We start from the raw sequence: 12,162 nt of genomic DNA, 5'->3' as shown, positions 1-12,162 counted from the left end.
GCTGTCTTCTTTAAAGTATCTTCACCAATTTTGCCTGTTGAAAGTAATTTCTCCTTTTCCTTTTCTTAGTACTTTACATCCTGAATTACTTCTTCCATTCACTTTTGTTAAAGATAATTGCACCTGTATCATTAATGTCCACTAAACTGTGGGCTCCTTGAGGGCAGACTATTTCTCATTTATTTCCATTCATTCATTATTCATCATTTATTCATTCATTTGACAAGCATACATTATAACCATCTGTTATATAACAAGCATTATGCTAGCCACTGGAAATATAGCAAAGAACAAGAAAGTCATAGTCTGGTCCTTGCTATCAAGTTTGGTAGTAGAGATAGAGAAACAGGTGATTACTGACCAGCCTATAAAAGGAGTAGGCATAGGGATTTATTAGGAAAACAGAAAACAAAAAAACATACATTCCCATGTTTCTGGCTTCAGCTTGACTTAGGTTTTCTTCTGGTCCTACTATTTTTATAGTACTGATTTCATGTTTAGCTTTATCAAAAAATACCTTGATGTCCTTTTCATGATAAACTTCCTGTAACATATTTTAAAAGTCAAAAATTAGTGCCAAAATGACAATAGGATGACTGAAGTGTTCATACACAGGGATGGCATCCCATTCAAAGTTGTCAATTCCACAATTCACATTATTTCCTCAATTAGAGATGAAATGATAACCTATATTAAACAAATTCAATTTCAATATCACATGAAAAATCTAAAATAGATACATAGCAATCTTTTTTTCAATAGAAGATATTTCAAAATTCTTCTGATGTCCACTCCTAGACAGGTCCTCGAATCAATATTTAAATCCTGGCTGCTATAAAATGCTCTAACTTAAAGGAAAATGGTTTGTGGCCTGAGAATCTTAGACATGCGCTTTAAAATATCCATAAAAATGCCTACTAAACGTAATAGATATTAATCTAAGTTATAAATACAATCATATTTTATAAAATAAATATTATAATACTCTTTAAAGCCAGAGAGAAAAATTAATGGTCACATATGAAATTGTGTTTTTACAAAAAGAAGATAAGTTTAACAAAATTTTATCAATAAGGAAATATAATGGGAAAATTATCAACATATAAGTCATCAAATTAGTGTGATTCAACTGTGCTAAAATTTAGATAAGATTATCTAACATAGATAATCCAACATTAGAGCATTTCAGAGCTTTTTATGTATCAAGTCTCACTAAGTATTTTTGAAAGCTTTCCACAGCTTGTTAAAACTACTTATAAAGTGGGGCGCCTGGGTGGCGCAGTCGATTAAGCGTCCGACTTCAGCCAGGTCACGATCTCGCGGTCCGTGAGTTCGAGCCCGCGTCAGGCTCTGGGCTGATGGCTCGGAGCCTGGAGCCTGTTTCCGATTCTGTGTCTCCTTCTCTCTCTGCCCCTCCCCCGTTCATGCTCTGTCTCTCTCTGTCCCAAAAATAAATAAAAAACGTTGAAAACTACTTATAAAGCATAAAAGCTACACAGAGTTCATTTTATATATACAAAAGGGGGGGAGGCAAAATCCTCTGCCATTAAGAAGGTCCTACAAAAGGAAGAAGACCTAAATAAAAGACACAATACATAAAAACAAAACACTTTAATGTATATAAATACATTACAAAGCATTTTTTTTTTAATTTTAACGTTTATTTATTTTTGAGACAGAGAGAGACAGAGCATGAACGGGGGAGGGGCAGAGAGAGAGGGAGACACAGAATCGGAAGCAGGCTCCAGGCTCTGAGCCATCAGCCCAGAGCCCGACGCGGGGCTCGAACTCACGGACCGCGAGATCGTGACCTGAGCTGAAGTCGGACGCTTAACCGACTGAGCCACGCAGGCGCCCCAACATTACAAAGCATTTTACAGAGCAAATGCTCAACGATTTACCCTTCTAAACTTTTTTTAGCTATGAAACTTTTTCTATGAATTTAAAATATTCCCTGGAAAAGGCAAATGATAAACTGACATGAACGTTAGGAAGAAAGAACAATATTAAACCAAAAGCATTAGGACAATAGGGAGAAAACAGTATACTTCACACCTATTGCATTTTTCTAGAATATGTTAAGTGTCAATTGTTTTAACAGGAAAGAGACAAATATATGGGAAAATTCTGAGAAAAGGGTCTTTAAGTTTAGATTACATGTGGGAGGGTTGGGGAGGTTCTGTATATTTTTGGAGGAAATGACAGTATCAAAATCCTTTGGGGAGAGCATGCCATTGTGTGATTATCAAAACAATACTATATCTGGAAGCGATTTCAAGTTCTGATGCTATGGTATTAGCTTAAGTTGCAAACAATTTAATGACCAGTTCCATAAAAGAAAATTCCATAAAACCCAAAGGCAAGGAATACAAGGACCTTTGACATTTCTTCACATATATATTAAGTTGAGCCATATGAAATGAGCTGATATTCAACCATTTTTGATCTACAAAACTGAGTTTCACGTGGCTCATTCCAATATTATGATAGTTTCCAGATTCTAAAATCCTTAGGTACGACATAAGCAGGACAGTAATTACTCCAAAAATTCCCCACTAAATTTATATAAGTAAATAATAACACATATTTCCAAAGAAGATAAAAAATAATTTTCATATAAAATATTCATTGCTCAAATACTTACTTTATTATGAATAAAGAGTTTAAGTGCTTCTTTTGGGTAATCCAGTGTCAACAATATGTCCAGAAATCGAGGTAGGAAAGGGGTTGGTTGTTCAATAAAAACGCCTATTGTTACATTTGGATGGACCTTTGTTTTAAGGCAAACATGAAAACAAATTATTATTATTTTAGATTTATTCTTAATTTTATTTATTCTTAATTCTTAATCTTAATCAATATTAATCTTAATTCTTAATCAATACAACATAAAATATACTGGCAATATCATTTCAATATAATCTGCTAAATCTGAATTGACTCATGGCAATTCGCTAACATGTAAAATACAATCTTAAGGCCTCCATCAAAGTGATTTTACTCAATAACATATTGGCATTATGACTTAGGTTTGAAGAGGAAACTCACTATCCTATTTATTACATGGATGTAATAAAGGATATTGCTTACTCTATTATTCAGTGCTTCCTTTATGATAGTCTTTAAAGAAATGTCCTTCAGTTCTGAATCTATTTTGACATCTTTATGTAAGAAGCCATAATGCTAATTGTGTTTCTCTTTTGGTTTCCATGGCTTGGAAGTCCCGCATTTAATTTGTAGCTCAAATAAAGCAACCATGGAGTTCTTGAGCCTTTATTTCTATCCTTGAATATTTCCTTTAATCTCATTTTATGGACAGTACTTTATTTTGCTTCATTATTATACACGAGAAAACTATAGTTTACCTTGTTCTATTTTTATAGATTTTCAAAAACCTGTTTGGGTATGTATTATAGGATAGTTTATCTTTCATTCATTGCATGAAAACTTTCGAAATACTCTTTATATTGGTCAGTCCTTGTGATAAGCAACATTTAGGACAGAGTGAAATTTCCTGTCTTGAAAAATTTACAAATGGTTGGGGAAGACAGAAACATAAGTTAATGGCCATGTAATAGTGTTATTACCAAAACTATATGAAAGATTTCTTTATAATGCCTTTTTTAAACATGTCTTGAGGCAGCTGGATGGCTCAGTCAGTTGGGCGTCCGACTTCTGCTCAGGTCGTGATCTCACAGCTTGTGAGTTCAATCCCCACATCAGGCTCTCTGCTGAATGCTTAGAGCCTGGAGCTTGCTTTGGATTCTGTCTCCCTCTCTGTCTGCCCCTCCCCTGCTTGTGCTCTGTCTCTCTCTCTCTCTCAAAATATAAATAAACATTTGAAAAAATTAAGAAAATTAAAAATAAACATGTCTTAAAACCTGAATTTAAGGATTAAAATTTTTTAGAAATATCATATATGTTAAGTGCTGAATGAGGTACCTCTTTTCCCATCTTTTCACACATGATGCCTCATATATTTCTGTTATCTGGATTATAAGTTAATATTTGTTTGCACTGAAGCATACCTTGTACACTGTTCTACTTCTTTATAAATTCATTCACTCACCCAAATATTTATTATTGAATAAAAAAATCCAAACAACTAAAGACAAAATATCTACCCTCTGGGAGTTCTCAATTTAACAGAGGAAATAAGTGAAAAGTAGATCACAACTCGCCCTTATCAAATGATATAATACATTTCATTTACATTTCATAATAACCTTAGAAGTTATTTATTATTCCAAATTTACACATGAGGAAAATGGGATTTAGAGAAGTTGAGCAACTCAGAACACATAATTAACAGGTAAAGACCTGGGTTTCAACATGCTACAATTTCATTATCCATCTAAGTTGGCTTTATATACTAATGATAATACAACAGTTAACACTGATTGAAGGCTTAGCACTGCATATGTATATACAATTTATAAATATAAATATCATTTATATATGTATAAAGTTTCATTTAACCCTCCCTTTCTTTATATAGAAAGAAACTTACCTATGGCCCACATCCAAGAATATGGTAGGCCTGAGATCTTAACTACCCATATAATTTTAATTTTTATATCCTTATTGCATAGTAACTAATATGTAAAACATATAAAAAATCTGTCTAGCAAAATATAATAGCTTTCCTTTCTAACATATTTTATCAGTCTGTCAGACAAAAGAGCTTAAGAAACAAGTGATTTACTCCTATATGCAAAAACTAATAGTGATATGATAAAAAATTTTAAAGTAAATATTTTTCTATCTTTGCACCAGAAAGTTTATGTAAAAGGAGACCGAACAGATAAAAAGCATTAACCCACCCTCCAAAGGACAACACTACTTTCTGCAGAAAAGATCAGGTTGAATTTTTAAACACCATGATGCAGCTTCATTCAAAAATATTCTGGCATTCTTTCCGGATAGGAAACATTCAGTTTGTTATTTGAGAGACCGGCCAAAAAGTCTTATTTTCAAGGAAAGTAAGGCTCTATTCAGAAGCTCCTATATATGCACAAGTTACTCTTTGTCCTCCTTTCAGACAGTGATAAGCATAGAAAGTATTTAAATTCAGGAGCTTTGGTTCTATACAGTGAGAGTATTTTATATTTGCATGGATCCAGGAGTTGCCAGAACTACATTACTGGGAATTTTATTTTTGCTTATATTGGTTCTACTTATCTGGCATGCTGTAGAGACTCAGTAAACCTATGATGAATGAAGGAAAGAATCAGCCTTAATGACAAAATCATCCCTAGAATCCAACTGCTCATATATGTAATAACAGTTTTCTAAGTTACAAGAGCAATTTTTTGGAAGAAATACGTTACTATAGAATACACTAGAACTGCTCTGCTGGATGACAGAAGAAGAATGCATGCAAATGCTCTACAGATAACTATTATTTCTAATTGCTCCTTTACCCTCAAACTAGTTATAATTCTCTATGAAATATGCCTATAAGTAGCACTGTGTCTGGCATATAATGTGTATATGACATCTAGGCGAAATTGCAGTGGTCAAGAATACAGAGTCTAGGGCCGGGCTGCCTAAATTCAAATCCCACCTTCAACGCCTAAAAAAACTGTGTGCCCTTAAGCAAGTTACTTAATCTGTGTGTCCCTCAGTTTTTCATTTGTAAAACTGTGTCAACAGCACTACCTACTTAAGAGATTTTGTGAAGTTTAGTTGGCGTATTTTATGTAAAATACTTAAAACAATTCTTAGTTATATCATCATATATTATTTTTTAACTCATCAAATTTAAAAATCAAGCACAGATAATATTAGTCAATACAAATGCTGAAGCATTTTTTTCCTCGATGCTTTGACTAAGTTGGCAGACTAAAAACAAGGGCAGCCAATCATAATAAGATTAATATTAAATATTAACAACGAAGCTCCTTTTACTGGGATCAATTACTAGCCAGTTTTACTCTCAAAAACAGTTCAGAAATACAAAACTCTAGCAATTTTCTGTGTCATCCTGTTTTAGCCATATAAATGCATTATCTACCATATATCAAAACTATAAGCTACTGTTCTTTCAACAAATCACTGCACTTCCTGACACTGTACTTTTTATTTCTACATTTCACACATTTCCACTCACATCTACTGTAGACAAGTCAATTGTATCCAAGTCACAAAGAGTGCAGCCATTATCCTGTGTCCATGCATTAGGTACATAGTTTCCAAAATAATTCAGGAGAATCTAGTAAATGAAGGAAAACTGTATTAAAGAAAGTAAGCCTCTCCCATCAATGTGCTTTCATTCTATAAACATCTAACTTCAAAGCAGGTTTTCTGCATTAGGTATATTCTTTAATAGTTCTACTAATATGTAAGACCTAGAGGTTTATACTGAACTAAATTCGTTCCAGACAATGAGTCATAAAACCAGGGCAAACTTTGTCTAGAAATGCCAAAAACTGCATTATAAATCATAAAGGTCATTGTATTTCATTATGTAAGAAACAATACCAGATGAGACACAATTAAAGAAATATGTAAATAATGAAACACAGAGATTTAATTGAGCTAATGAGACTTACCAAAAACAACACTAATGAGAACAGTCACATGAATAGTAATTTAGTAATAAGACATATATGTTTAGGGGCGCCTGGGTGGCTCAGTCAGTTAAGCGTCCGACTTCAGCTCAGGTCACGATCTCACGTTCCGTGAGTTCGAGCCCCGCGTCGGGCTCTGGGCTGATGGCTCGGAGCCTGGAGCCTGCTTCCGATTCTGTGTCTCCCTCTCTCTCTGCCCCTCCCCCGTTCATGCTCTGTCTCTCTCTGTCTCAAAAATAAATAAACGTTAAAAAAAAAAAAAAAAAAAAAGATAATATATGTTTAAAGGCCCAGGGCAGACACCTATGGTGAATGGGGCAGTGCCAGACGATCGCCACTCAAAACAAGTTTTATATATACTTTATCACCAAAAAGTACTAACCTCTTCCAGGAAACCATGCTACCTACCATAAACTAGGCTTCTGGGCAGTGGTTCGGGGGGCACTGACTTCAGGAAAAGAAAGTCTGCAGTTTAAAACAGATCTACAACAAGGCCCTAATTACTGCCACCCCACAATTATTAACAGTAAACTGAAGTACACTACTGCTTTTCTCCCCCCCCCCCCGCCCCCGCCCTCTGCTACCCCTTTTAGGTCACTCAGGGCATCTCCTTTTTAACTTTTCTCCCTCTGCCCTTAGGCATCATTGGAGATCATTTCACCTGTAAAATCTAAGTCCCTTTGTGTGTTTTGGCTGAAGAAGAAAGTGAGGGAAGGTAGATGGAGGAGAGACATAAATACACTAAAATATGCTCTGAGCCCTCAAACAAGTCTTGAGTATCCCCAGAATGTAAACATTTTCAGGAAACTTGTGCAGATTTACTTATAGATAAGATGAACTCAAAAGGGAAATGTGTCAATACATTTAGTATTATGGCCAAAAATGTACAGAAGTGCCTACTGGATTTTTCTAGCTTCCTAAGTCCCTGAAAGATCTTATGGTGCAGAATAGATGAGGTAATTAGTACCATTTTACCAGATTCCTCTCAAATATATGGGATGCCATCTAAATATCTCTATTGTACTAAAACAAATGTTGTTGAAATGATACAGTATTAATTGCAATGGGAAAATCTTTGTACTATGCAGATATTGTAGATATAGTTACATTCAATTTGTAGATTACAATCATAAGACATCGAAAGTAATTCATTCACATCTCTTTTGAACTACATGATAATTCAGGAAACAAATTACAAGGCAGGAAACATGTACTTATTAAATTCATTAATGACATTTCAAGAGTCAATGTGGTCATTTTAAGGTGCCTCTAGCACAAAAAAAAAATTACTGTTGTCAAATTACAAATGCAAACATTAAACATTCATATTCCATACAATAATATGGTTTTGAAGGAAGAAAACAGATTCATGTGAAATTGGATCCTGTCCTAAATATTATTTCTAAAAGAAATTTTAAGAAATTTAAGGCTAGAGAAAAATATAACTTATTTTAAATGTCCTGGAAAAGAGTTTTTCTTTAAAGGGAGAAAAAAAATCCCCCATAGTTGGCCATATCTAAAAGCCCCATCTCTGTGTAAAGGCTGGCACTTTCCTCATCTCAGAAATCTCATAAAAATTAAATATTTATTTCATGAATTATTGATCAGTCTATTAGAATCCTTATGTGAATATGAAAATGATCAATATCTTTTCAAAGGTTAGAGCATAAAAGGTATTACTTTTAGTTTTCAGAATTAAAACTTTATTTTCTAACCTTTCCACGTTCTACTCCTTACCTCAATTTAATTTTCATAGATAATTAAGATATTTTAAAAACATTACTTTTGACTGGAAACCTTTCTCTTTTGGATCGCTCACTACACAGGCAGAAGTTATCCATCGCCAACCCCCACCTTCCATTTACATCTGTTTTCTTCATTAAAATCTGCAGACATTTATGCTGGCAGCTTTGGAAAGTGCAGAAAACTGTTTATGTAGTTAGGCTGTTCCAGGCAGTCCCCAGCTACTAGGTGGTAGTACTTTCCTGATCCTTCTTTCACAATATCAAAATGTTTCCAGAGATGATGTCATTTCATTGGCAGAGAAACTTTTCCAACCAAATCTTTTCTTTCTTTCTTTCATTTTCCCAAATCATCCAATTATTCAAGGTCATAGTGACCCAAGCATTTGTGTTTTTATGTACAGGATTAACATCCCTATTTTTATTGTAAATCAAATTAGTTTCAGAAATGTTTGTTTTCACGTGCAAATCAGGTGATCCGATCTTCTGTTCAATTTTAGCTTGTATAAAACTACCACCAATTTCATGATTACCTTAACAGGTATATTATCTGATATGTAAAAGAAAAGGTTAGGTGTTAAAGTAAGCATCTTTTAATGTGTTATGAACAATAAATGAGCTTCAAAAATAAAAAGTAAAGCTTCAAGCCAGAAATCATAGTTTCTGTCTAAAAATTTATTAATATTAGATTGTGTGTATCTAGCCAAGTGAGAAAATAATTATGTAGAATACAGAAATATATTGTAAATAAAATGTTACTTTAGAAACACAAAATTATTTACATATCATTATGAAAATAAATGAAAAGTATAAATGCTCACAGATATAGACTAAAAAGACAAAAAAACCTGAAAGCAATCATGAATAAAACAGTATCAAGGGGTAGTGAGATTATAATTGATTTTTTAAGCTACTTATAATTTTTTTTTAGTGTTTATTTATTTTTGAGAGAGAGAGAGAGAGAAGAGTCCAAGCTGGGGAGGGGCAAAGAGAGAGGGAGACACAGAATCTGAAGTAGGCTCCAGGCTCTGAGCTGTCAGCACAGAGCCCAACATGGGGCTCGAACTCACGAACCATGAGATCACAACCTGAGCTGAAGTCAGATGCTTAACCGACTGAGCCACCCAGGCGCCCCTAAACTACTTATAATTTAAAAATTACTCTTACTAACAGCATGAGATTTAGAGAAATTAACTTTAATAACTTTGGTCTGTAAACATATTAAAAATAATTTATCATTTCCAGATTATGCATATATTTTTAAATGAAAAAAATGGCTTAAATATTATCAGTTAGGTCATTGTTATGGTTCAAAGCCACTGGCATTATAATCACCCCTTAGCTAAATAAAATAGTAAGTAAAATAAACTTATAAAAATTCACAGAAAATATCCTTTTGCCTTTAATGATGGTTTAAAAAAAAAGTTTCTATCTAGAGAATAATCTGCTTTCTTTCCCATTAGCCTGGACACAGGGGAAAATGTAATACATTCATGTGCCTTTAACTTTAACAATATTATTAAATTAGATATTAGCGCTAAATAAATGCTTATTTACATAATCTTTTCTCAAATGTTTATGTTATCACAAGTTTAATTTTTATAATAAAAAACTTGCTTCATTCTTTGTTGTCAAATAGAATCACAGGAAGGTAGACCAGATAGGATCATGTCAGAGAAAATATAATAGGATCATCACACTGCTTGAAATTCCAGAAACTGTGACAGCCCAAACTGAGAATGTTTCTTAGAAGACCTAAAACAGGTCTTTCTAAATGGACTAAGGATTAGGGCTCCTTTTCTCATGAGAGGTCCTAAATTAATCACTCTGTAAAACTTTAGGCAGTATCATCCTGAGAATTCAGGAGAAACTGGTGATGACATCACAACCACTGAACATCAGGGCTTGCCCACAAAAGCTTAACGCTCAGGGCCATGCCCCCTCTTTAAAGACATTTACATTTGATTTAGAAAATTACCAAGAAGACACAGCACCCTATGTGGTTATAGGAGATGTCTGGCTGAACAAGCCCTTGTCTAAATGGCACCAAGGATATCAGACAGAGGGCTAAAATAGACACTGTGTGCATGCACACGTACAAACACGTACGCACACACACATGTATTGCAAAGGACGCTTCATAGACAAAAGATGTGCATTTATCTGCTTAAGGAAAAGTTACAGGGATCCACATCAGTTTTATGACTTTTTTTGCCCTGCCAAAAAATAATCTGCCTTACCACTCCCAAGAATAATGCTAGGTCATTAGATTGTTTATAAATTCCGACATTTACTGAAAGGTTAATATATGCTAGATACGTGCTGGAGCCTGCGGAAACAAAAAGTAAACAGGATAGGTATGGTTTCTATAATTCCTAGGCTAAAGGCCCAGTAAGTAAGAGAGACAAAAAAAAAAAGTAAATCCATACCTGTCTAGCGTGTGGTATTAGATATTGTGATGGACAAAGTTCCAAATACTATAGAAAGCATGCAGGAGATCTGAGAAGTAAAGACTAAGCTGATGTCTACAAGATGAAGAGGATTTAGTAGGTGGGTAGAGCAAGTGGGATTAGGGGCAAAGGATTCCAGGGTTCAAAGTTCAAAGGAATTCAGTACGTAGGAGTGGGGGGAGAGAAAGAGGGAGAGAATGAGTATGAGAAATGTTCGTGTAGATATCTGTAGTGTCAGGAGTGGGGAAGTAGACGGAAGAATGGACTGGTGATCACTAAACCAGGAGTGAAATTTTAAAAGAGTTTTACAAGGCAAGGTGAGAATTTGGCTCTTTACACCTAAGTCTACAGAGGGCATTATACAGGTGACTGATGTGACTGACTTTCTGCTTCAGCACAATGCCCTAGGTTCCAGGCTTCTGGTGGGTGGTTTGCTAGGGGTGGCAGGGTGCAGGTGGCCTGAACTAAGGAAGCTGTCACTGGCACTGAGAAAATTAGACAAACCACCACGTACAGGAATCAGAAAAAAACAGCTCTTGGGTTGGGAGTGGGAAGCACTTAGAGCCAAAACAAGACCCACGTTCCCATGAACCAGCTGGCCAAAAGAGGAGGCAGAGCTGAAGGTCTTGAGTTCAGGTCTTCATATGATACACAAAGCTACCAACTGGGTATTCAGACCTGGAGCTTGAGAAAGATACAGGAGCTAGAGCAAGGATTTGAAAATCATCAGCATCACAAGAGGATTGGCTGACATAGGAAGGAAGCAAATTAACCAAGAATTTGTGTAGAAACGAAAGGTGTCTCAGAGAGATACCTATGGAACACTTAATTCAAACAAGAAAGGAAAAAGATCGCTCCCACCACCCTTGAGCTACCCCACCCATACGATGTCTTAGTTTGGTTTTTTTTTTTAATGTGTATTTAAAAAAAAGAAAAAGAGAGAGATTTAAGAGGCCAGAAAATCAGTAGACAAACCAGCAGAGAATGGTGCAAAGGGAAAGAGTGTTTATTTCAAGTAGGATCAAACGGGATCAACATGGTCAAATGTTATCTGAGTCAAGTAAAATGAGGGCTAAAGAGGATGTCTCAACAGACCTTGGCAGGAGCATTTCTTGGTGTGGTGGGAAGAGGAACAGAGGTGGCAGTAAGTTGCCTCTACTTTAAAGTGTTTGGCTGTGAAGGGGAGGAAAAAGGCAGGCAGGCTCGAAGGCAAAAGGATTGAGGAGGATGGTTTAGTTTGTGCTGCCTTGGCTTTGTTTTAAGATGGGAAAGACTTGAGGGTCTTTACATTGCTAACGAGTAGGAGAGGATAGATCTGGGAAAGTGATACAAGACAGAGAAAGGAGTGCCCCCAGCCAGACTGCAGGAGGGCTGGAATGGGACAATACTCAAGTTGTA

General features: G+C 35.2%; 1 protein-coding gene across 5 annotated transcripts in view; it reads right to left on the bottom strand.

The window, feature by feature from the left end:
• Positions 1-12,162, bottom strand: part of PLOD2 (procollagen-lysine,2-oxoglutarate 5-dioxygenase 2) — a 100,313-nt gene that overhangs the window by 22,022 nt on the left and 66,129 nt on the right. For all 5 annotated transcript variants that reach the window (XM_042956434.1, XM_042956431.1, XM_007086332.3 and 2 more), the window contains 3 exons: positions 6,113-6,214; positions 2,645-2,770; positions 423-544 (listed from right to left, as the gene is read on the bottom strand). In XM_042956434.1, coding sequence (XP_042812368.1) covers positions 423-544; positions 2,645-2,770; positions 6,113-6,214 — 350 coding nt within the window. The remainder of the gene's footprint in view (positions 1-422; positions 545-2,644; positions 2,771-6,112; positions 6,215-12,162) is intronic.

The sequence above is a fragment of the Panthera tigris genome, chromosome C2 (assembly GCF_018350195.1).
Source record: "Panthera tigris isolate Pti1 chromosome C2, P.tigris_Pti1_mat1.1, whole genome shotgun sequence".
NCBI lineage: Eukaryota > Metazoa > Chordata > Mammalia > Carnivora > Felidae > Panthera > Panthera tigris.
Note: the sequence above shows the minus strand (reverse complement) of the source record. Positions and strands in the feature narration are given on the sequence as shown.